This window comes from Anneissia japonica, unplaced genomic scaffold (assembly GCF_011630105.1).
Source record: "Anneissia japonica isolate Jap-2015-1 unplaced genomic scaffold, ASM1163010v1 scaffold287834_len5846547_cov211, whole genome shotgun sequence".
Taxonomy (NCBI): domain Eukaryota; kingdom Metazoa; phylum Echinodermata; class Crinoidea; order Comatulida; family Comatulidae; genus Anneissia; species Anneissia japonica.
The window spans coordinates 1,107,367-1,133,531 of NW_022704992.1; the positions used below are offsets into that span (position 1 = coordinate 1,107,367).

Here is a 26,165-nt window from a genome sequence, read left to right on the forward strand (position 1 = left end):
GGCCAGAGGGAAAGAGGGTGGGAGATGGGGACTAGTGACTAGACCTATAGAATGGTATGATATTCATCAGGTCTATTATTATGGGACCGGTTCACAGCCTATTGCCAAAGTTGGCATTAAACCAACGTTTGTTATGCATGTTATTTTCAGGATACTTTGCCAAATATATAAACTTTATGTCGCGTTTTATTCCTGTAATACAGGTACAGTAATATTATAACAAAATTGGATACATTTTATTTGTGAAGTGAGGAAGGCATAAAACATGATAGCTCTTGACGTTCTTGTTTGCAATGGACATGACTATAAAGGGGAGTGGTATACAAATTCACTCCATAGGCCTAAGTGATGAAATATCTTCGATTATTAAGCGACATTTTTCCGAATTATTCTTCTGCCATGTAGACAGATAAGCTGATTGAGTTTTTGAATATAAGCGTATTTAATAGGATGGGTCCATCGAGCGGAAATGTATCCCGCAAGTTTGAACGATATTCGCAAACTGTTGATGGATGTTTCAGCCTCGCGTCAAAAACGGAGTCTGCAAAGTACAAATATTGACACAATTTTAACTTTAAAGTCCACGTGATAGATATCAAACAGGTTACTGTGTGGCTTGCTATCACTGGCATGCTAATATTAATTAAAATTAGTCCGGTGTTGACAGAGTCCGGTTAGCATGATCTTTGAAAAATGCAAAGTCATGGGACAGAAATGTTGTTTTGGAGAACTCAATATCAACCACAGTGATGAATGTGTGTCTGGCCGGTTCAATTCTATCGCTCTTTTTATCATTTTTATTTAGGCGGTTTAGATGGCATACTAGCTGAGTACCGATACTGAATATGGTTAAATGCACATCTATTCTCCTCCATGTTCCTTCAAATTGACGGGAATTGCTTGTTCATAATACAAATTCTACGTTAAGTATTTAAATCAAGTACCATGCCTTGCGTTTGAATTTATAGTACTGTTATTATTTTGGAAAAGTTTTATTCCAAGAGGGCGCTATACGAACCTGTTTGACTTGCTGTAGAAAAATGGATACTTGCTGTTTTTCAATACTTTGACCTTCAAATAATATTTAATTCGTTTCGAAGAACTTACAGCGACAAAAGTCTGGAGGACACAATTGAATTAGCTATCGTATTGCATCTTCAACAAATTCTCTTTATCTCAAACATCTTAAATTAAAAAAATTGCAACATTCATGTTCCCTAATAATTTATTTAAAAAAAAAATTAAATCAAAATATTTATTAAATAACTTCATCATTATTTTTAATGCAAAATTGTACATAAAGTTTCAAAAACAAAAAGAATGAAGGTATTAATTCTCAATACCAACTTACTGTCTAGTACACAAGCACAATATTGCACAAACTCATCCAAGTTGGGTTACACCCTAGGATAAGCATTGTACACCATCAATTTATAATAAAGGCAAAAAGAATATATGCAATAAATAATATAAAAGCTAATAACATATAAAAACTTATCTTGGATAAGGTTAATGTATCCATGTAAGTATGCAAGGGATGCATGCAACTGTACATTATCAACATATAACATCTTTCAAAATGTATAAATGAATTTATAATTAATGTAAATTAAAAGGACTTGATCAGTTCCTATATTTTATAATAATTGTCACAGTTAATTAACATATAATAATTTAAATGATAATTGAGACTATTATTACCTATATAATTAATTCTTTCATAATTATCACTAGTTAAATCATGAAATTTTTAAATTGAAATAATTACTAAATAATTGTTATTTCTTTACTTATTATTATACTAATCTTTAAAAATTGGTCCAGAGCAGTAGGACTATTTTCTATGGACTTAAGAAACTCCATTCCCAACCCACACTCCCCCCCCCCCACCCCAACTTAATTTATCTAGCATGATGAGTCACTCAATGTTACATGAGAATGAAATTCAAATATACTTTTTTAAAAAATATGAATAAAGTAGCACAAAACCAATGAACTTGAACTTGAACATGTCTGTTTCATATAGTCTAGCAATGGCGAATGCATTTTAAAAATATACTATTGCAGTTGAAAAATAAATTGATATAGCACAAAGGAATGTCATTGTTACTGATTCCCCTTCCTCATAACATCACATAATTCATTTGGTTTATTGAATTACTCAGGGAAGGGCCAGAATAAATAATATAAAAGCTAATAACATATAAAAAACTTATCTTGGATAAGGTTAATGTATCCATGTAAGTATGGAAGGGATGCATGCAACTGTACATTATCAACATATAACATCTCTCAAAATGTATAAATGAATTTATAATTAATGTAAATTAAAAGGACTTGATCAGTTCCTATATTTTATAATAATTGTCACAGTTAATTAACATATAATAATTTAAATGATAATTGAGACTATTATTACCTATATAATTAATTCTTTCATAATTATCACTAGTTAAATCATGAAATTTTTAAATTGAAATAATTACTAAATAATTGTTATTTCTTTACTTATTATTATACTAATCTTTAAAAATTGGTCCAGAGCAGTAGGACTATTTTCTATGGACTTAAGAAACTCCATTCCCAACCCACACTCCCCCCCCCCCACCCCAACTTAATTTATCTAGCATGATGAGTCACTCAATGTTACATGAGAATGAAATTCAAATATACTTTTTTTTTTAAATATCAATAAAGTAGCACAAAACCAATGAACTTGAACTTGAACATGTCTGTTTCATATAGTCTAGCAACGGCGAATGCATTTTAAATATATACTATTGCAGTTGAAAAATAAATTGATATAGCACAAAGGAATGTCATTGTTACTGATTCCCCTTTCTCATAACATCACATAATTCATTTGGTTTATTGAATTACTCAGGGAAGGGCCAGTAGGCAAGGGCGATTGACGGCATAATAAGGGCAGTGAAAAGCGATGCGAACATATTCACTCCATGGTTATCCAGTATTGGTACGCCAGATATGTGCTTTGTTGAATCTGAAGGAAAATCTACAACAACATGTTTTTCTTCACAGAAACCTGAAAGAAAATCAACTTTCAAAATTACTATTTCTCTATTATTGCATAATAATTCTTATCCAATATGCAAAGATTAAATATTTTATCTATCAACACAAATTACACAATTATTTTGAAAAAATATTTGTGTCAGCAATTGTATGTTTCAATAAAAACAAATTGCATTCACGATTGACAAGAATTTGAAAAGAGGAGGAATAAGGCGGGATTTTTTTTATTCCTTGATTTGCGTACTGTACATAATTTTTTAAAGATTATCAGAGGGTAGAATAAAAATAAAATGTTGTTTTCTTATACCTTATCTTTGGAGATTTCAAGGCAGCGGAGGGCGTAATAAAAATAATGAAAACATTTTATTCTTTTCTGAAATTTCGACCTTTTTGTGGGTGCGTTAAGTGGCCAAAAATAAAATTTTATTTTTAATCGAAATCATCGATATTTGCAGTCGGTGGGTTCGCTAAACAAGGTATAAAAAAAAATCTCGTCCAAAATATAACGTTATCACAATTATAACAGTGTCATAGTAAGTTCAGAGATTAGCTGATAAATATCTGTCATTCTCATTATTTCACCATCTTCCTCTCGCCATTACCTAATGTTATCCAACAAAATTAGTTTTCTTGGCCGTACCATGCATGACTACTAATACTGTATTACTATAATAATTTAATTTATATAAGACCAAAGCTTACTATTATATCAAATTATATTATTTTTAGTATAACCTTTGATTCAATTTTGTAAATTGTAATCGTCCATAGTATAGGTTGTAGAATAAGGCATAATCCATGATAATAAGGGTCAAAAGGTTAATGTTGAAATTAGAGATAAGTGGAAATAGCCTTACAATAATGCAAGACTTATTCCATCACTTATGGAAATGAGCAAATACAAAGTTTACATAATTCATGCAGTTGTTTACTTTGCACAGTATGCAAGTGGGTTTATGATTTAAATTGAAAAAAAAAGTGAAGATAATGATCAAAATAAATTTAAGTTTAATGATTTTTATTTATGGATGGTAAATAAACTCTGCTGTTCTTATTGTTTTAATCTGTTCAAATGACAATATATTATATTATCATATTTAAATATTTTGTACACATGCAGTATATATCATCATTTATAACAATGACAACATTAAAAACAATATCAAAAGTGACAAACATCACTGATAATTTCTGGCATAATTTATAATAATGACATCATCATTGAAAACTTCCAAAAAATTTACGTCATCAATGATATATTACATAATTTATGATAATATCAATTACACCAATAATTATACCACTGTACATTACTAAAAAAATAATTATTACTGACAAAATTATACCAGTGAGTAATGAAATGGTAATAAATCTGCATAATTATCATAAAGCCAGTCTTGTATCCTGTACCTGATTGTCAATCAGGTAAACACTATAACTAACTATATGTGGTGAATACACATGCATACAGTACCTAATTTTATCATACGTAGTAAGCACATGCGATTCTATGGAAAAACATGTTGCTGATCAATGAAAATTAACAGAAGTACACGTACGTACACAAAGTAAAGTATGTTGGCAATTATGACAAGGCAAGAATGCGATGACTACAATACTGTGAGTCACTCAAACATTGCAAAAAACATGTGATATTGAATTAGGGGTCATGTGAGTGCAGGTGGGAGGGGGTAAATGACAAAAATGTACCCCTCTCCCAAGTTTCTAAGATTTGTAAACCAATTAGTGGAATGACCATTCATCTTCATTTTAATACTGTATTGAAAAAAACTCCCAACTGATCTCTAAAGATTAACAAAGCTTGTGAATAAATTTTGATTCATAATTTATATTAGCATTCATCCTTGAGATACAAGTAATAAAATTATAATCAAGATTATTTTCACATCCTATGATAGGTGGCTTACTCACTTGGGTGTGGGAATGATAAACAAAGATAAAAACATTTAATATTCACAAATTTAAATTAATAAGTCCTTGAAACAAAAATTATCACTGATGAGTAAATTCAAATTGGTCCTTCACATGTAAAATGTTAGCAAATAAAAAAATAAAACTAAACCTCAAAGATCATAAATTTACATAATTTATCTGGGTAAACAGATATGACATTTAGAAAGCCAACATTAAATAGGTACTTGTCCAGCTCATTTCCAATTGGCTTCAAACATACAAACAGAAAGGTTTTTTATACAGAAACAACATGAGGATATTTTATTATAAAGTAATAAGCATAGTTGTTAAGTACAAAGTGCTATATAAATAAAACTACAAATACTATAAACACTGAAAAGTAAATTAAAAGCTACCTTAAGTTGGCCGCTCAATGCATTGTCCAATGGTCGTACGATCGTCGTTTGACGACCCCAACTTCGCTCCCTGTGAGCGCTAGACTACGCGACGCTGTCTGCTGATTGTCGGTGGCAGTCGCAACGGATGATCATTAAATACAATCCGTTGTGCGCGCATTGTGTTGTTGCGTTCTACATAGAATCGCGTCGGCCTATGACCGTAGAGGACTAAGAAGCAGCAGTATGTTGCTTAGAAGAGACAGACAATTATTCTAAAGAGGCAGTTATTCAAGATTGCCACATGTTAAAATGGTATCATGCTTTGTACAAAGGCCTATCCAACTTACATAATGTACAGTAGAGTTTGTGATATTAACATTATTATTATTATTATTATTATTATTATTATTAATTGTTAGCCATCTTTTATTGAAAGACAATTGGCCATCATATAAACACCGCTTACTGTCTTATAAATCAGTTGTAATATATACTAATAATAATTTTAAAAAGTACACACATTTTAAAACCACACAACATTTATTGAAAATAAAATATATCTTTAATAAGCACTGCATTTAGCGAAAAAATTAATGTTTGGTGCAACACATATATAAGAGCGGTGCTTATTTGGGAGAAGTGCTTATTAAATCAGTTTCAATGATTACAATTAGCTACGACAATCAAGTAACATATCCCAATGCTCCTTTTCTTTAGTCAGGTACTGAAATCGAAATGACTAGAACAATCTAATCACGTTTCACGGAAATTCACCAAATGCTGATACCAGTTTTTGTGAGTGACCCATCGCTGTGACTCATTGCCCGGTGGGTAATCCTGTTTTTCTGTGTACATGACAAGAGTCCATGCGACCTGTGCTTCACCTCTACTTGACGCATTCAACCGGATGACCCATGCCCTGGGGAATGCTCACCTAGGGGGATGGAGGGGTGAGTAGGGACTGGCACTGACCATATGCATTTAACATCATCAAAATGACAAAAAGATATTTCTTTAACGAAGATTAAAAGCATAAACATACTGTGATAATATTCTTATATATCTGTAAAGGGTAGATTATGATGAAGAAAATACATTAATAACTAATATTAAAATGGGCAAGGATAGTGTGATTCACGAGATGGTTTAGTGTTAAAATTCACTACATAAGGCATCAATAGTGAAAGTTAAAAATGCTGAATAGTCTTCCCTAATGAGACTGATCAGTAGAGGGCGCTCTTTTCATATCATGAATATCATACAGGTTAGTTGAATAAAATAGTGAATATTGAATACATATCAAGAATTAAAATAAAGGTATATTCAAACAGTAAACACTCAATGTGGCACTCTGAAAACAATGCAAAAATGTACATAAAATGAAAGTAATAAGTATACAATAATATGTAAATTTTTAAAACGTAGCAAAAATATTTATGTAAAGATAGTATAAAATTCTAATAAAATACTAGAATGTTATTACTTTGTTAATAATAAATAATAAAATACCTGAGTATTGTAGAGTAGCACCAAGGAGGGAGTCGATAAGTGAACCTAACAGGCCAGCAACAGCTCCAAAGAAGATAACAGGCCATTGTGGTGGTATATCAGTTTGACTTGGCAGTGTCAATGATAGAAATAAGCCTGCATAGAAAGCTAGGCCCACCACCAACCCACCAAACAAACTAGCTACAAGGCCTACCAGAGAGATGGCACCATTAGTTCCTGAAGAAAAAAAAAATCTTCAACTAGGATTATGTTAATTCAGTGCAAAGAATGAGATTTTCACAAAGGCAAACAAGAAACAATTCAATGAACAAAGATAGTATTTAAAAATAACAGAAAATATATGAACTTAAGGTAGTCAGAAATTTGCAACATAAAGCCAACTCAATATACTATTTGATTAGATATAAATATCAGGAAATATGATCTGGAATTTAGCAACAATATGCCTACTTACCTTTAGGAACCTTTGACCATGTCGTGATAAGGACCGGTTGAGGTGGGCCTAGAACACTACCAATCTCAGAGGCTAATGTATCGCCACTGCAACAAGCGATTGCTGACATAACAGCCATTGATAACCATGTGGCATTGTAATCATTGCTAAAATTTAAAATACGTTCTTGGAATCCTGTGCTGATTGTGTACAGGAGACTGAAATATGTTGCGATACCGCCATTTGCTATAACCTGGATCCAGTTACGTTTTCCCTCTGCGTAATATAACAATAAATGGATAATCATATAAATTTGAAAGGTGGAACCAAGAAATATATACTGTTGAAATTAAAAAGCGAATGCAGATTAAAAGTGCAAGTATAATGGTCTGTAATATGATTTAGTTACTGAATTAGTCAGAAAAAGTAAACTAAAAAAAACCCCTAAACAATAGGCAAGCCCCATTTGATCTGACATAAGCATAGTGCATATTTCATGAATTAACAAATTTGAGAATGGTATAATTTGTAGAGTAACTGCAGATTGTTACCCAGGTGTTGCGGTGCCAGTGGAGGCCCATGTAAGGAAACCCTGGATGCTCATCTGGGAATCTCTGGTGCCCCCGACTGTACACAGGTGTGGATTAATGGAGTTCATATTACTTTACCTGTATTTTCTTCTACACCTTCAAATATAGATTTCTTCATTCCAGCTCTGTATTTTGTAGCTTTCGAACTCACAATGAAAAAAGCGGCGAGTGCACAAAAAAAAGAGTAGTTTGATAGTATCAATATGAAGCCAATTAGAAAACCTTTGAAAAAAACAAGAAAGTTATTATTTGATTAATAGATATTTATTTTGGAAGGATGTGGCTGAGCTACAAAACTGTAAGTTTGCAATCAAATAATCCATGTTTCTAGTATGAATGCTCGTTTTTGTCCAGGCAAAGCATTTTTATCCATGTTCTCTGTCTATACACAGGTGGGTTCACTCCGGCTATGCTGCAACAATGGTATCACAGGTGGCTTAGTATGTGTCCACAGGTGTTTGATCCAATGACTGTTGTAATATACTGTAATGTGAAGCGCTGCATAGAAGCATTGACAAGGCCAACATACTATTTTTATGGTTAATGTTATTACTGTATTGCAGTAAATATATTATGCAAATCAACTTAATAAATATAATTATTCTACCTGTTATGCTAATTAGCAACTGTATGCTAAATCCAAGCTTTAAGCAATATATAGCAGTAATAAGGTAGCTAAGGAAGAGACAAGCAAACCATTAAACACATGAGGCATGTTGTGGCAAAATGGTTAAGTTGTCGCACAGTCCAGTATTGAGTAAAATGAGCTATAAAATATGGGAGCTCAAAAAATTGCCGAAAAATTCAAATTTGTTTTTCACTACAGATTAACAGTTTAATGTCTTATTAATCATATGCCAAAGTATTAGTTCTGGAAGTGGTTAACAAATTGTTTATTTAACGTTATTTTCCATAGTTCATGCTATTAAACAATGTATGCACAAATAACTTTGAAAGGCAATTACTCAAAATCCTGTTTATCTTGACTTTAAAAGTACTGTACATTCACTTTCCAATAACTTAGGCTTGAAATGTCCAATTTGAATGAATGACCCCTCATTTTAAAGATCATATACTCAGTATCTGAAAATACCAATAACTTGAATTTAAATTTTTGCTACAACTTAGCCACAACATGCCTCACATGACTACATTATATACCTCACACAAATCCCAACCCACCCCTTTGATACCACTTTTGAACAGCATTCTTCCTCATTGAGCCTCTGTTTAAGTGATGTATCCTGCTACCAACATGGTTTTAACATTGTACTCAGCTCAGCAGCTACAAATCTATTGCTCCCTTCCATGTTGAGTGACTTACCAACTACAGCACCACTTTGGTTTACACTCTTTCTCCTCAAGCCTCCACTTGCCATGTACAACGGAATCAAAATAGAAAACAACCATTTCCATGGTGAGATAGGACGAAATCCACCTGCATAAATCACAACATGTTTATTCATTCAATTAATGCCAAATATCACCTCATTAAAGTATGATGATATGGGTCTGGCTAGGTTGGCCTAAAACTTGGCTGTATCTTATGATTTAGCTAGTTATTTATACAGTTGGCCTAGGCTTATGCAGAATTTTGCAGAAATGCATTGGATTTGGCTAGGAGAGAATACATGCACGTGCTGCTCGACAAAGGTAAGTATCAGTGGTGGAAATTAAGGGACATATTTTAAACTGTCAAAATTGCCAATCATTAATGAAATAGGCCTAGGGCCTAGGCCTAGATACCAAAGGCAAAACAGAATCTGTGCCTGTTTCAGAAATCATTTCTTTATGAATCCACCAAAATAATGCCAATGAATTTGGCAGGGTCCAGGGAGGTATTATTTTACCTCCCTGGTATTTGGCTGAATTATATTCAAGATCTATTTTATTCCAAATGCAATTTTTATTTTTACCAAATCTTTAATGGAGGGTAAACGATCAAATCAAATACAGGTATTATTAGGTTTCCCTTGCTTTGGTTTCTCATTAGAATAATAAAGATAAAAGAAATTTGAATAGTGGTCTCTAATTGGAGAAGGTCCTTAAAATTGGAAGGGGTATTTCATTGAAGGGAGACCTGTATTTGTATTTTCAGGCCTTATACATTTAATCACTTATCAGAGTCGTCCGCACTGCTGCAGACTGCCGTACAAAATGTTCCCGGACCCATTGCAAAATACAAACAAGTTAGCTAGTCTAGGCCTATTAGGCCTAGGCCCTAGCTAGCTCATAAAATAATATTATTAATATAATACAGACAAACTTCCTATTCTACTTACTACTATCTCCAAAATATGTGAATGACAAAATTGTAAACGCCCATAATGATAGCGAAATTGGAACTAAAACAGTCAAAAGAGCCGCCAATATCACCATTGTCACATGTTATAGCGTTACAGTGTATTAAAAGTCAATTGATATGGGTCAAAGGTCACTTTGAAAAGTAAATATTTGTGTCTACATAGTTGGGGTGCTCAAATTACGTAGCCTCTACGTACCTTGAAACTCAAATTGTACGTGGCTTTATTAAAAATGTTTTTGCTGATGTACCTGTATTGTCAATAAACACTCCCTGAAAATTTTTTGAAAGAGTTTAAAATGCATAGATTGTCGGAGCGCCGCAGGCCCTGTCTCTTATACACATCTAGATGTGTATAATAACCCTGCACCCCATCATCTTCTCCAGCCAACTGGTTTAGTCACTCACGCATTTCAAATCTCTCAGGTTGGTAATTATGCAATCAGAGATATGATCTTTTACGAATTAGAAAGAGAATTGCGCAACAATAATTTAAATACGTTCTCGAATGGAAAATTAAATTTTTATTCACGGCTTCATTTTTGACTTATTGCAAAGAATACATTATGCTTGCCTGGAAATAAAGATCTGACATTTATAAAATAGTAAGTATGTAATTACCCCCTTTACTTTATTACTATAAATTGTCAGTTTCTTTGTATTTTTTATTAGTTTAATTCATTGTAGTTAAGGAGTTTGTTTCATGTAAACAGTAGTTGAATTTGACTTCCGATTGCTTTAATGTTCTTGGATGCACCATCAATGGTGATGTGGGCCACTGTAACAAAAGTGATTCCAAATAAAAACTAAACTAAACTAAACGCTATCATCAAATTCATCATCATCGTAACCACCACCACCACCACCATCATCATCATCATCATCATATAGGCCTATCATAATCAATAACATGATCATATTCATCCTCATCGTCGTCCTCCATCACTTAAATCAACATGGCCACATTCCTTTCACAGCAATTAACATGATATCGTGTCTACTTTACCTTTTAATTGAAAAATTAATAAATAATGATGGACTGGACGGATAAATAGGCATTTTGTCTAATTTTTTTTTTTTGTCCGGGACCTAAGTAATATGTAAAACATGCGAAAGGAGTCAATAGTCTGATCTGACAAAGTAACTTTTCTATAAAAAGTAAATATTTTGAACATCAAGAATAATTATAGCTCATGTCCATCATAGAGATAGGCCTACATATCTAGTTCGTGTCATATGTAAGCTGGTAAGAAGTCGGTACATCATTATCTATTTTCCATTTCCCATTTATATGATCAGAGACACATTCTTGGCACAAAAGAAAATGATGTTCGTCGTCTGCCTGGTAAGCTTACATGATTGGTGCCGTAATGGAGCCAAAGTTCCAACCGAACATGAAGGGTCTGACCAACACGCGATGAGTACGCAAAAACTGATCCATCAAAATAGATTTGTCTTGACATCATAGCGGCCGACATGATACGGTTCTCTCATCTCATTGAAAAACCACGCTTTGGATATAGTTTACAAGATGTCTGTATTGAACTTCGTACGTAATTTACGTACGAAGTTTATTCTTAAGCTTTATTTTAAATTTACTTTATCAATCTGTAATACAAATTACCGTTATATTATATTATATATATATATATATATATATATATATCCAAATAACCGTCGGGAACATCGTATTACACAATGGTGCGCCTCAAGAGGCGTACCATGGGATTGTAAATAAAACATAAAACACGTAGGTGGTAGTAGATTAGCCTAAAAATTTATGTGAGAAAATAAAGACGAAATAAAGATCTTTCGGGCGTACGCTTTTTCAAGTCATATAGGTATAGTAAAAACAAAAACTATAATGTACAGTATACACATACATTATAATATTATTATTATAATATACTTCTACTTATTTAATTTGCTGATTTGCTGACTCGTCCAGGCCTTACATATTGACAAGGGTGCTCAATCGCCGACAGACGGCTATGTACCAGTGCAACATAAATAAGTAGACATATGTTACCTAATACCTATTCACTTCAGAAGTTAATGCTTCTTTCACCACTAAAAGTGTAATTCAGTACAGTAGTCAGAATGAAACGATGTCCCCACCCCACACACCTCCGAAATCTTAACAGCGCCACCTATGAATCAAAACAAAAAGCAAGCTATTTTTCCGTGGATGTTTTGAATTTGAGAATGATGGTAAGTCTCTCTTGTTGTTGATACTTTGCTACTAAGAGTAAAACATTACCTTTGCGAGTGGTGGTATGTGTCCGTTTTTTAATGAATATACTTTTTTAAAGTTAATATATGTATTAATAAATACCAGAGGGTGTGCCTAGCTAGGTAATAATATTAATATAAATAGGTCTAGCCTAGGCTTGGGTGGAGTTGATTTGACGATCACGGACCGCGCTAACGAGTGTGTAAAGCTCGGGTGTGAGTGCCGTGGTAGGCGTAACGGTTATTGAAGCTGTTGTGCTCTTTAGCAAACGGACATTAATTACGTTTTAGTTGAATGACCTGGTATAATTTAGCCAGTTTTATTATGTAGTATTAGTATATAACTCCCTGGTATATCTGTAATTCTGTTCCCATCTCTAAAATATCTGTAGCCTAATTTTCAAATTATTTGTGTAGGAAAGCCTATTACTATTAGGTCTAATTATTAATTGACAAAATGACTTACCTTTTGATTAACAGAAATGGATAGTGAACTAGCAAAAAGACCACACTCCACACCTAAAAGGTCAGTAGAAGATTCAAATACACAGCGGAAATCAGGAAGCTGTCTGGATGAATCCTATTCATTTAATTCTACTGGTGATTCCACGCGGTCACTGTTGTCGGTCTTGTCCCATAGCAGTGTGGAAAGCATATCAGAACATGAAATTTCCGACAAGGTAGAACACGACAAAAACGATGACAGACGTGATGAAATAAAAAGGTACTGTACAGTATTGTACATCAATTTACAAGAATACTTTTATCTGTAATATATAATATTTTTATAAACTTTGTTCCTCCTCATCTTGTCTTCCTTTACCATTTGCTTCGTTGCCTTTAAATTTTGATTTTTTAACATTTCTTGGAGAGAAAATACACATAATACAGTAATTATATTATTGTTAACTATTTATCAACACCAATAAGTTTTAGGTGCACCTATGTCAAATAACATGATCCTTTTATTTAAAGCCAATCATCAAATAGTTCATTCAGGACTGACAGTAAAGTGCGATCACTCACTGCATCTCCAGATAATGTTGCTGAGGAGCTAGACAGCAAACTAAATGTCTTTGAGAAATGGTTAGTGAAGAAAATTAAAGAAGAAAGGAAGGCAATAAAGAAACAAATAAAAAAGGAAGAAGAAGCTAAAAGACAGAAACAGGAACAGGAGAATGAAAAGAAAGAAAGACAAAAGATGATAGAACAGAGAATAGAAGCATGGGTCTTAGAACATAATACACAAGATAAGTACAGGAGGAGGGTTAAAATCAGGGAAGAAAAAATGAAACAAGAAATGAAAGAGGAAGAAAAGAGACGGACAGAAGAAAAGGAAAAGGTATAATTATTACAATTTCCAACTGTACTTTACTAAAATAAATATATTTTGCCTGCTCAGAAATTCACTCCACGTAAACATACCCACACATACAATATCAGCATTTATTTAATATTTTATAGGCTTGCAGAGAAGAATGGCTAGCTAAGAAAAAGGAGGAACAGAGACTGAAAGCTATGAAGGAAAAAGAAGAAAAAGAAAAGAAAACGAGGGAAGAGATTGAAAGGAAAGAAAAAGCGCAAGCAATATATGAAGAATGGTATAAAAATTCAATACAAAAACCACGTAAAGTAAAGAACTCATATGCTTACAGTGAAGGAACATTGAAAGGTTAGATACAGTCAACTATTTAAAAACAATCTTTAAAACTCTTTTTGTCAGCTTGCATCTATCCTCTTTTGCCTGTTGAAAATGAAAACATCATCATGATTGGTTGTAATACAGATTCAAACATATTGTGCAACTACTACACAAATAAGTGGATTATTATAACTTGAAAGCATAATAAATTTTTTAATTGAGTATCCAATTAAAAGAAAAATTATTTCATTTAAAATGTATTTAATTATTTTCTTCTGGCAGGCTATTATGATTATGCTGCATATCCATTGCCTAGTTACTGTAACCCAATCCCATGGAAACCAATCCCTGTTCCACAGGAAGCAGATGACATTCCATCGGCAAAGAGTAGACGACATGGCAAAAAGAAACGTCTACAAGATCCATCTCCCCCTCTCTTGTTCAAAGCGAGAACTGCAAAAGAAAACATTGTTGCTTTTGGACGTCCTAGGTGATGACAGCTTAATTGAGGTTACCGTATGTTGTTTTATTTAAGTCATCTTTTAGTTAAGTATCAAATGCATATAACTATGTAAGGATTTGTGATAAACAATTAATGAAGATTGGATCAACAACTGTTAAGGCTAATGCAGGGGTTTAACATGGGGACATGTAAGGGGATGTTATCTCGGAGAATGAAGTAATTTTAAAGCTAGGCAAATTTTCAATTTGATGGTGTTAACGCTTTATAAATTTAAAGAAAATAGTATAAAATATGGTTATTTCTTGATGCGACTCCTAATACACTCACGAGTACATCAAGAGGGCTTATTATGCGGATATTGCTGGACAGTTCATTGTCTAATGTACTGTTTCTTGTAATTTAACTTTATTTTTTCTTTCTAATTGCTCTTTAGAATTGAAACAGTACCATACTTGCTTTTCTTACTGGTAGAGTAAACCCCCTCAGATGTTATGGTTCTACAGTATGTGAACCTGGTTGTGGGTGATTGATTGTATATGAAATAATTTCAAAAAATTTGAATGCTATACTCTGTTACAGTAACTTTCTGCTAGGCATGGTCTACCAATACAAATTGCAGACAATGTGACACTGAATATTCAACATACAGTAGTACTGTATATCAGTTATTTTGAACGAGAATGCAATAAACCAAAACATCAATAACCTGCAGGACACCTACTCCACCAAAAATGGTATTTAAACATGCAATTATTATTGCAAAGGAGGCCTATACCTAAATGAAATGACAACAAAGTATAAAAACCTTTAAAAAGGTAGTTTCAATAATTAATACACAGTAAATACCATTTATTTCTTTTCATTAACACTGTACATCAAGAGGCCCTGATACTCACAATAAGAGTTCTATAAACCAACTATTCCACATTAAATTCTTTGTAGGCCTTAGGCCTATGTAAAATCAGGATGCTGGATTTTCCTCTGCCATGTTGACCAGTTCAGTGTTGTCAACATTCTGTTGAATGTACAGTACAGTACTATTTTAATATTCTTTTGATCCATGTAATTAAAATATTAGGTATCTGTAAAGTTTAACAGCAATAATATTTGTGTTTTATAATATAATTTTTGACTGAATGTAAAATAAGTCTTAATAATGTTATGTTTTTTTTATAAGGGTTAATATTTATTATCATATTTATTAGTGAAATTTGTTTTTTTAGTCACAAATTTGAACACAAAATTGATTTTGCGTTATTGGGGAAATAACTGCAATAAAACAAAAGTAATTTTATTTTTGTGTTTATTATCCTTCTTTACAAAAACTCTTTTTTAAGCAAATAACTTTTGATTATATATGGATAACTTTAAACTCCCCTTCTTAAGCCTCATAGAGAATTAATTCTTTTCCAAATCCCTTGGCTGTTAAATTTAAATGTAAATTGAAAGAATATTATCTAGGAAATAACCTGTGGCAAAGACATGGCAAACCAGTCACTCATCGCACAGACAGTTTAAAAGATAATGGCCAAAACATGCTGAAATGTCAAAATATTTGAAATCTATTTTATTGCACTAAACTAACCTATATCATGCTATACTGTTATTTTCCCCGTTTTCAATAAACATAATTTTTTAACGATTTGGTGATGGTTTCTGCCTGAGAAATGCCCAAAATCATAAATTCTGGCTGATTTCTAAAATATTGTTTCTTTAACAGCTGTATGTTTAAACTCCTGTAATTTCATAACAAAATTTCGGATTTAAATGATTCTTTTACCATTTTATAGCTCTCATTTTATTGTTTAACCCTGTATTAATAACGAGTGACTGGTTTGGCTTGTTTTTGCCACATTTTAATCATAAAATCTTGTGTACTTTCTGATTTAATCTACCATCTTAGTATCATCACTTCTATTATTTTTTTTTACATTCCCATACATATACCAGAGCATAAGACTACTTCCCATTTCTAACCATGACTTTGCAATAATAAAAGGGTAATTTCAACTTGATAAAGTACATATGCTAAATGCCTCAGTGCTTTATAGTTAACATCATCTAAAATGACTTTGGTAATCCATCGTTCACACTGATCTACCACAGTTTGGATATATACTGGTAGGTCATAATCTTATTGTTAGATTCATCAGTCTTGCACCCATCTATCTATGATGGCTTGATACATCAGTCTTAATCCCATCCATGCACCAATACTTGGATACATGAGACATATTCCCATTCATTTTCCATTGCTTGGATGCATCAATCTTATCCCCATTCATTTTCCATAGCTTATTAGCTTGGATGCATCAGACTTATTCCTATTCATTTTCCATAGCTTATTAGCTGGGATGCATCAGACTTATTCCCATTCATTTTCCATAGCTTGGATGCATCAGACTCATCCCCATTCATTTTCTACAGCTTATTAGCTTGGATGCATCAGACTTATTCCCATTATATACAATAGATTGGATACAGCAGTCTCATTCCCATCCATCAGACATTGCATCGATGCATCTCCCACAGGGTTGGTTGGGTTCATCTGAAGTGTATTTCCGACACCTTGCACATTTATTATGCTCAGCTGATTGGATGAGGAGAGTAACCGTGGCATCTTCTGTAATGATGATGGAAAAATCTATATTGAATTATTGGGAACAAATTGAATGCATTCTCATTTATCTTTACATTACACATTATATTTACATTAAAAAAAAAACTTCAATCTAAAGTTTACCAATTTCCCACTCAATTCTTTTTACCATGGAATACATCAGGATAATAAACAGTTACTAAATTTAAATCAAAATAAAAATTGCATTATTTTTGTAATAATTAGTATCAATTTTCACTTTAAATTGCTTGTATAAAAATAGGTCATACCATTATTTGAAATATGAATCTTTTCCTGGACTAGTTTGGTAGATAAGTCTTGTATATTAGTTGATGGAGCATCTTTACATAGATTGACAGTGGAAGACATAAGCAGCTCACATATATGTGATGTCATTGATGTATCAACATCTTGTAAATTCTGCAGGAAAAGAAAATATAAAAACTTAATTAAAAATGAGATTGTTCCATTTTTCATGTCATATATTAGTATAAGCATATGGTAGGCTGAATCCCTTTTTAAATTGATTGACCAACTGACTTACCTCTAATAATTTCCAAAGTTCCTGATTATTTGTATGTATTGTGACATCGTACTCCCTGCTTTTAGGGGCAAAGATAGCAGAGTGGAACATCTCCCTTAATTTGCATAGCACCTCCCAATCTTGATTTATTGAAGCTCTGAACCAATCAGAATCCAGCACAAACCATCCTGATTTAAATACTCCATGCTTCTCTAAGTATATAAATTGATAATGTAATAGTTACATATTCTAAAATAATTAACATAAAATATAATATATGAAATCTTAATCATTTAGAATTGTTATTGTTTTTGTCACACACATTATGACAACTACTCTCAATTTTGTTTGGTTATACAAATATACTGCAGATGACAAATTTCGTTTTGTAAAGGCTAGTATTACCTCTATCATAAATGCTTATCAAATACAATCAGTGTAGGGATAATGTATACATATATCTTGTAAAGTATATGTTGAAATGTTCTACGAAAGTTCTCTGTTTCTTCTTGTTAGCTTTTACAAAATGCAATTTGTCATCTGTTGAATACTAAAAAAATCAAAATATTAAAATGCACTACCAACCATCAGAACTATGAGCCCTGTGAAGGAACACTTCTTCTGCCAGATGCGGGGTTATAGGAGCAATCGCCTTGGTGATGACCTCCATCATGTGATGTAAACATGTCTGACATGACCGCCTAGCATGACTATTTGCTGCTTCACAGTACAATCTTCCAAAAGAATTTTGATAAACATGGACAATATAATATTTATTTATATTTACTTGATCTCCATGGCCTATTTTTGTAAAATTGCTGTTACATCGAACAGGTTTTTATTACAGGTAATACAACATGCAAATAGTAATGCAAGAGGTTGAGTTTTAGTAAACTTGTAACATTTACAACATTCTATTTGGCAACATTCCATAACATAAACAGCATGATACATTATTAATTATCTCATTTTCTTTATATAGCGATATGGAAAATAACAATATACAATAAATATAACCTTTTCTTCATATGTGAGTTCCATAACAAGTATACCTTAAAACCTCAAATTGAAGCCCAAAGGCTTAATCTCGAGAAGAAGCCCATCATTACAGTGGCCCTATTAATTGTTTTATAGTAGTAATTCCCAAAATTTACACCATTCATTTGGAAAAGAGGCCCCCCCCCCCACTGCCCTCTTTACTCTGCAAAACTAGCCTCAAAAAGAAGTCCAAAGTTCGGAAAAAAAGAAGCACAGGGCTTCAATTTGAGAGTTTACGGTATTGTGATACTGACCTGTCTTTCATCGTCTCTAGATAGAATGCTGATATATTATTATGGATGAGTGCTGCAGTGAGTGAAGTCACTTCACTGAAGTCATATTTCTCATAAGCCTCAACAACCTAAAATTTAATTTATAATAATTTAGTACTTGTACTACTAGTGGTACTACTGTCACTACGACTACTATCTACTAATAATAACAATGATGATGAAGATACTAATGATAATAAAAATAATGATAACAAAAGTATGCCACAAGTGAGGTAAATTTCCCAACAAATGTTATTGCGCTTTCATTATCTTATATTTACATCACACAATTGAAATAAACTATGAAATGCTTTCATTGTAAGTTTAGTGAGTAGAGTAGTTTATGTTGTGACTCAAAATCCTGGATTTGCAAAGAACATTATCTTAACAACCAAGCTACATTTCCAATCTTAAGGTTCAATCTCAATTTAATTAGATAAAAATTGTTATTAATTATGATATAACCTTACCTTCTTTCCATACTCAAATATTAGGTGCAACATATACTTTTCAATTGGATAAAGTGCCTCATATGGCAATGCATCATGGGACGGATCAAAGTCGTACAGGTTACCTAGGAAATATCTCATAGTATTACGTACCTATCAAGAAAGAAAAAAAGTATTCACATATTCACATATTGTTATTTTAAGGGTAGTTGCTCATAAAATGTCCCTATGGCTGATACTTGACTACATACTTTTAGCAAGTTTTGATTGGCCATCGCAAACAGGTCTGGACTGACATGAACCCTGGTCATCCAACTGCACTCGGCTATACGCCATCGTAGAACATCCGCACCATACGCTGGCTCTTTTTTCTTGTTCTATAAAAATAACAAAATGACTTTTGAGAAGTTAAAAAAAGTTGCTTATGAGATGTTTGCTTTAAACCTGCATTCATCTTTATTTAAAATGTAAACATCCTCAGCTCTATGCCCTGTGATTGGATGTGACACTAGTGGTACTGCCCAATCAGGATGTAGAATGAAAAGTTATAGTAATATATGGTTGTAAACTGTACATAATACTGTGGGAAGCTACTTACCTTTCCACCATGTATTATAACATTGGGATCAATCACATTCCCTAAGGATTTAGACATCTTCCGTCCTTCTCCATCTAGCGTAAAACCATGAACTAGTATATTCCTACAGCGACAAAGATAACCAAATTTAAGATGTTATGGAACTTACTGAAACCAGTACTGATCAACTTCATATATGCATGCTTATAAAAACTAAGTACTGTAGTAACATAAAAGCATCAGTGGCGTAATGGCTATGAGCTCTCACTGGCTAAAGCCAGGGGCCCCGGACCCTCAAGGAGCCCCCCAGCAAATTCAAATTTTTTTTACATACAAATAACCGAGGCGCTTTTCCAAGCTAAAGTCTGTGGTATTTATTGTAAAATGTTTTTTAGTGATACCTTAGTTAACATTAAGTATGCTTTTTATGGGTCAAATCATGGAACATAAACTTAGAATTCGAATGTGTAAAAAGGCATTAAAATATGTCGTAGTGTGCTTAAAACGCCGGAGTGGTTGGTAGCCTCGCGCCCCAGCAGATCCCCACCGGGGAATCCTTTGCGGGCTCCGGTCCCCAGCCCCTTCATTACGCCACTGAAAAGCATCTTACTTATAAGGAGCTCTGTTATTGACAGCTACGCTGGTGAGGAGGGATGTTTGAAACCACGCCCCGTATTGGTCCTCCCCTTCCATATAAAGATCAGCTTGATGTCCTTGTAGTACATGTTTCCATGAAGTACCACTATCAAACCATATGTCCAGAATATCTTCACCTTTGATGAACTGTCTGCTGGGATCAAGTCCACTCTAAATTTATGTCAGTCAAATAGAATAATGCTAGAGGTTTATGCCTATTATATAATACATTATATGGCACCATATGAATATTAGTTCTGTTTTGATCATCCAAAAACATAAGTATATTACATGGTCCTAGTATTTTAATGCAATAAAATATACATGAGTAACAATGCTTAGTGTTACCTTTTCAATGACTGATTTTGGAAGTAGATCATTCATCGGCTTGTCCCACCAACAATCTGATCCATGTTCTTTTATCAAACCGACAACATGATTCACGGAATCTCTTAAGAAGTGAAACAAAAAGAACAAAATCTTCAACATTTCAACAGTCACTTGGCATGTAAACGTTTATCATATCTTTTACTGTTCTACTTCATGGCAGCCAGACCAACTTACAGCCAGTTTCACAAAATACTGCTTATGGCTACTGCATTTGTCAATGTCCTCATTTTCGAACTATGACCTGGTGCTACTGTATTAAACAACAACAAATTCTACACACCGTGTAAGAAGTGGTTGATCATCAACTTCATCGTAAAACACCGGGATCGGTACACCCCATACCCTCTGCCGCGATATGCACCAGAACGTGCGACCAGCAAGCTGTGCTTTCATGCTGTTGTTGCCGTGATTTGGTAAAATATTCACTTCATCAACACATTGCTATGGAAACAAGGATAATATCAAGCAGTTCTATTAGTCATCAAACAAAATGAGTAGAAAACTATACAGTACAGTACAATGTTGCTGACGTGACATCATAACACCTCAGGACACCCCTTAATTACTGATCAACGCTACCCAAATTGTTAATACAACTGAGTGCCCCACAGCTAAGCAACAATATACGTTAAACTGATAAACCTTAAAAACCTATGTTCGCAACATATTCTTTATTTGTCTTGAATTATTTACCATAGATCTGTCCCTTATGGATGCTGTGTCAATGAACCACTGATTACTGGCTCTGATAATGATAGGTTTCTTGGTCCTCCAGTCATAGGGGTAGCTGTGTTCATAACTCTCTTGGTGGGCCAATGATCCAACAGCCTCTAGCAGGCCAATTGCTGAGGGGAAATGCCAATAAGTATATCAATTAATAGATAAGGCAAGAATCATACAGCCAGATACATAGATACACAGACAAGCAGATACATAGACAGACAGATAAGCGGACACAATGTTCAAATATTCACCTGTCTTATTTGCATCTTTTAAAACATTTTTCCCTGCAAACTGTTCCCCAGCTTCATCCAAAAATTTCCCATCTTCATCAACGAGTGATTTCTAAAATGAGAAAAATTAATTTTAAATCCTTAAATCAAACTCTATTATTTGTATTAATCTATTTATATCAGTATTAAGTATGCAAACATTTATACTCGGGTTCTCTATAAATGTTGTTGTTTTGTGTGGCATTAGTTTGCTTTGCTCACCACTGGTAGATCATATTGTATTCCAATCCCATAATCCTCAGGGCCATGTGCCGGTGCCGTGTGAACAAGACCTGTACCAACACTCATCTTCACATGACTCGCAGCAAGAAAGGGTGATCTTTTTCCAGGGTTCAATGGATGAGTGTATTGGCAGCCTTCTAGAGCTGAGCCTACAATTTAAAAAAAAAATGTCAGAATTTAGCATAACAAATCCAGAGTCCATGGAACTGGAGTGAGACGGGTGACATTACCAACTCAAGGACTTTTAACTGTACTCAACACAATTATGTCTATCATATTGTCATCAACATCATCATTATCATTATCATTATCATCATCATCATCCTATTTATCTATCATTATCATTGCTATCATGGCAAGAAAAACAATACCATTAAATGTATGTAACAGTTGAAATTCTCTGCCGAGTATTTGTGATATATCCGTCAGCCTGCCAGATGCAATGATATAAGCATCCCTGGAACGCTTGCATCTCACCAGAGCATAGTCTTTGGTGGGCATGTAGCAAATGGCCTCGTTTACCGGAATAGTCCAAGGAGTAGTGGTCCAGATCAGAGCATTCACCTCTGATGACGAACCTGAAGTCATTCAAAAACATATTAACTTATACTAATGCTGATAAATTTTGACAAGTCAATATATACTTCATTAAGATTTCATTAAGGGCAATTGCTTCCCACTTTATTAAGATTTCATAAAAGGCAATTGCTTCCCCTGTCCCCTCACTGACGCTGCCTCTGTATCCCAAATTGTATTAATCCACCACCGTCAAGAAATATCATTCTCCTTTGAAGTCTTTGAAGCTTGATAATGACTTGCACTGTCAGATGCTCTTCGATTATTACATTTAATCTGAATTTATTAAATACCAATAGCTGCAGTACTTATTAAATAATTAACATTATTCAAAAAGATATGCATAAATTACCTGTTAAACCCTGCAATGGTGCTGGAATGGCTGTCATGGGGAATTTAACATAGATAGAGGGGGACACATGGTTTGGATTGTATTCTAATTCTGCCTCTGCTAGAGCAGTCCTGGAGGATGGAGACCAGTTTACTGGTTTCAAATCCCTATAAACAAGGCCCTGTATGAGAAGAGAACAATAACAAAATAAAAAAAACTAGTAATATAAGAAATATATGATTGAAAGCATTTTGCATGCAACTGAGAAGTTGATTTGTCAAAGTATACCTCTATGATTGGTCTGATAGACCTTATGTGAATCAAGGACACGGAAAATCTTAAATCCCTTTGTCTAAATTATTTACCTTCTCAAACATTTCATAGAATATTTGAAGTTGGCTTGCTTCATAGTTTCTATCGAATGTGAAATAGCAGCCATTTTCCCTGACAAAAAAAGAATATTGGCTGTTTAAGAAATTTTATAATCTTGTTTTATCTTTTAAAACGTGTTTTTCTACGATATAAAATGGTGGGTTTATACATAAGAGCTATTATTATCTAGGATTTTTCATATTGGCAAATGTATGGCTTATCAAACCTACCAGTCTGCCATTACTCCCCAGCGAATGAAAGCATTCCTTTGCCTTTCTATAGCATTCTCAGCATATTTTCTAGCTAAAAAACAAAAAAGATAAGGATTTTTCTACAGTAGTACATTTTTCATATACAATATACGAAAGGTACATTTTAGATTAATAATGAATTCATTATGTAATTGTGATTTTGTATTCAATGATATGTCACCTTTTCTACGTAGATTTTGAGGGGAAAGTTTCTTGAAATCTGCTGAATCTTTTTCAAGAGCTTTCAGTTCTATTGGAAGACCATGGCAGTCCCATCCTGGCTTGTAATGGATTTTGTAGCCTTGTAACAACTTGTACCTGTTGATTATATCTTTCAAAACCTTAAAAAAATTAATTAATTAATTAAACAATTGATTAATATAATATTAATGGATTATGAATACAATTTTCTTTTCATCTTAATAATAATATTATTTAATTCAGATCATACTAAAATCTTTTCACCTTCAAATTGTTAATTGAAAATCATAACACGATTATTGAATGACGGACGAATAACATCTAAACTTTACCTTGTTTAAAGCATGCCCGACATGGGGATCTCCATTTGCATAAGGTGGACCATCATGGAGACAGAACTCTTTATCCAGTGTATGCTGATTCCGTTGCCATGAATACAAATCTGAAAACCCACATGCCTGAAAAATGCAATTCAGGATAAATTTTATCAGCAAATGTTCTGTACTGTAATTTATTGTTTTTCAACACAACACAACTATCACTCAACTAGCCCTAACTTTAATCATACGAAGTAATATTTGTATAACACTGTCAAATAGATACTTACCTTTTGTATTTCTGTCTCTCGTTTTCCAGCACCCCATAATTCAAAAGATGTGTTGGGAAGGTTTATTGTTTTACTAAACCTTTTACTGATAAATCGCTTCTGTACCAAATTAAATTGCGGTTTGCATTTTGATTGCATACATTTCGTAAATTTAAACATAATAAGAGTGAAAAGTATGTAGCTTTATAAGTATATACTATAAACTTTAATCCACATTTCCTCACAAAGTCAGTCCTTATATATTTCATGGGCGCAGCCATTGTAGTCTCGTTCATCTGAGGTTTTTAACAGCCGATATTTTGAAACAATTTAATATAAAAGTATTAAATATTTTGTAGCAAAAATAAATACTTTTGAATAATGAAAGTACATTTGTTTATAAAATGTGTTAACTAAAGCTTTGAAATATCTCTATGTTTGCTTAGTGGTAGAGTGTTTTTTTCGCAACTTTAGCAGACGACAATATAATATCTTTCAATGTTTTGATTATGCAGCGCTAACTACTGAGGGCGCACGACTCTGCCAGAGATAGAGGAACTGCTACAAAATGTTCGCGATGTACCAGTGGCTTATCTAAGGGGAGCAGGGGGGGGGGGATAACAAATTACGCTCACCTCACGCCCCAGTACCCATCAACTCCTCATTCCTAGATACGCCACTGGAAGTACTGTACCGGTGATAATGTTAATAGCATTGGTGGTGGTTCAATTTTATAATTAATTATTTTAATGAAGGTATCCTTTATAAACCAATCATAAGACCTATTATACTTTATGGTGAAGCTGTATGGAACCCCATAAACAAGGTACATTACTAAGCTAGAAAAATAGAGAACATGCTTAAGTCTCTGTCCAACAGAAAAAAATTAGAAAAGGATCGAGGAAAGAAATTGATCGTATTGAACTTACATTCCAGTATATCATCAATTAATTGCTACAAGCAACCTCCTGCTCCTACACTTTGTATAATAATAATAATAATAATAATAGTAATACCGTATTTATATAGCGCCTAACAGATCACAGATCCCTCTAGGCGCTTTACAATTCTTAATTTAATTTAATTTAATTTATGGTAAAAAACTATCCCCCGCCGGATACCAACCCGGTATTTCAGAGTCAAGGTTTCGGAGCCAGGAATTTCAAGATCGACCTTAACTATGTTCACTTAACTACAATACAACCAGGGTCTCCGGTCTTCTTATAGGTAAAAAAAACTTTAAAAAAAAAAAAAGAAAAGAAGAATGAAATTCAAATTCAAAGCAATTTTTCGGAAACAGAGCTACTGTCTTGACTGCTGGAATGTGGACTACGACATGTCTAAAGAATACCCCATGTCGAAAGAATATTAGGCCTAATGAAAAAAGCCATATATTATATTGTTATTAATTATACCACTCGTTCTCTCTGTGCAGAGTAGAACGTAATCACGTGACGTTGTCGTCTCTGGATCAGAACGGTCACGGATGAGTGAATCCGTTGTAGGGTTACGTCGTCACGCAAATCGAAAAAAACTTTGACCATGCAAGAAACAATAAGGAGGTGCCTGGATTTAAAGTTCATATGTCACGC

At 33.4% G+C, this 26,165-nt stretch overlaps 3 protein-coding genes across 5 annotated transcripts; 1 reads left to right on the plus strand and 2 right to left on the minus strand.

The window, feature by feature from the left end:
• Positions 1–1,149: 1,149 nt before the first annotated feature.
• Positions 1,150–10,313, minus strand: LOC117105029 (transmembrane protein 19-like). The gene is made up of 7 exons (XM_033246025.1): positions 10,160–10,313; positions 9,202–9,315; positions 7,956–8,099; positions 7,309–7,563; positions 6,855–7,070; positions 2,864–3,043; positions 1,150–2,144 (listed from the first exon to the last, which is right to left on the minus strand). Exons 1-6 carry the CDS (start codon positions 10,254–10,256, stop codon positions 2,877–2,879), a joined length of 993 nt encoding a protein of 330 aa, XP_033101916.1. The 5' UTR covers positions 10,257–10,313; the 3' UTR covers positions 1,150–2,144; positions 2,864–2,876.
• A 1,918-nt stretch (positions 10,314–12,231) lies between these two features.
• LOC117104964 (coiled-coil domain-containing protein 34-like) lies at positions 12,232–15,446 on the plus strand. 3 transcript variants are annotated; one of them, XM_033245942.1, is made up of 5 exons: positions 12,232–12,390; positions 12,892–13,135; positions 13,411–13,753; positions 13,876–14,083; positions 14,336–15,446. In XM_033245942.1, exons 2-5 carry the CDS (start codon positions 12,894–12,896, stop codon positions 14,545–14,547), a joined length of 1,005 nt encoding a protein of 334 aa, XP_033101833.1. In that variant the 5' UTR covers positions 12,232–12,390; positions 12,892–12,893; the 3' UTR covers positions 14,548–15,446. The 3 variants fall into 3 exon arrangements, with proteins under 3 accessions (XP_033101833.1, XP_033101831.1, XP_033101832.1); XM_033245940.1 differs by having other exon boundaries at positions 12,233–12,390; positions 13,387–13,753; XM_033245941.1 differs by having other exon boundaries at positions 12,325–12,453; positions 13,387–13,753.
• Positions 15,447–16,258: 812 nt separating this feature from the next.
• LOC117104963 (isoleucine--tRNA ligase, mitochondrial-like) lies at positions 16,259–24,870 on the minus strand. The gene is made up of 21 exons (XM_033245938.1): positions 24,595–24,870; positions 24,320–24,445; positions 23,968–24,127; positions 23,766–23,838; positions 23,529–23,607; positions 23,185–23,344; positions 22,628–22,834; positions 22,236–22,405; positions 21,996–22,086; positions 21,715–21,866; positions 21,302–21,462; positions 20,980–21,082; positions 20,606–20,802; positions 20,017–20,119; positions 19,670–19,795; positions 19,440–19,571; positions 18,952–19,058; positions 18,245–18,393; positions 17,681–17,871; positions 17,406–17,556; positions 16,259–17,139 (listed from the first exon to the last, which is right to left on the minus strand). The coding sequence occupies exons 1-21, from the start codon at positions 24,751–24,753 to the stop codon at positions 17,006–17,008; spliced, it is 2,931 nt and encodes a 976-aa protein (XP_033101829.1). The 5' UTR covers positions 24,754–24,870; the 3' UTR covers positions 16,259–17,005.
• Between the last annotated feature and the right edge of the window lie 1,295 nt (positions 24,871–26,165).

What these genes read in the sequence shown, in the direction of transcription:
- LOC117104964 (XM_033245940.1), top strand. Translation starts at nt 12,894, where the DNA reads ATGGATAGTGAACTAGCAAAAAGACCACACTCCACACCTAAAAGGTCA. An exon ending in GGACAGAAGAAAAGGAAAAG is followed by an intron (nt 13,754 to 13,875) that starts GTATAATTATTA and finishes AATATTTTATAG; the next exon opens with GCTTGCAGAGAAGAATGGCT. An exon ending in CAGTGAAGGAACATTGAAAG is followed by an intron (nt 14,084 to 14,335) that starts GTTAGATACAGT and finishes TTCTTCTGGCAG; the next exon opens with GCTATTATGATTATGCTGCA.
- LOC117105029 (XM_033246025.1), bottom strand. Translation starts at nt 10,256, where the DNA reads ATGGTGATATTGGCGGCTCTTTTGACTGTTTTAGTTCCAATTTCGCTA. An exon ending in CCAAAGTGGTGCTGTAGTTG is followed by an intron (nt 8,100 to 9,201) that starts GTAAGTCACTCA and finishes TTTTTTTCAAAG; the next exon opens with GTTTTCTAATTGGCTTCATA. An exon ending in TGCTACTCTACAATACTCAG is followed by an intron (nt 3,044 to 6,854) that starts GTATTTTATTAT and finishes ATTTTCTTTCAG; the next exon opens with GTTTCTGTGAAGAAAAACAT.
- LOC117104963 (XM_033245938.1), bottom strand. Translation starts at nt 24,753, where the DNA reads ATGTTTAAATTTACGAAATGTATGCAATCAAAATGCAAACCGCAATTT. An exon ending in TATTTGAGTATGGAAAGAAG is followed by an intron (nt 19,059 to 19,439) that starts GTAAGGTTATAT and finishes ATTAAATTTTAG; the next exon opens with GTTGTTGAGGCTTATGAGAA. An exon ending in CAGGGCTCATAGTTCTGATG is followed by an intron (nt 17,872 to 18,244) that starts GTTGGTAGTGCA and finishes TTATATACTTAG; the next exon opens with AGAAGCATGGAGTATTTAAA.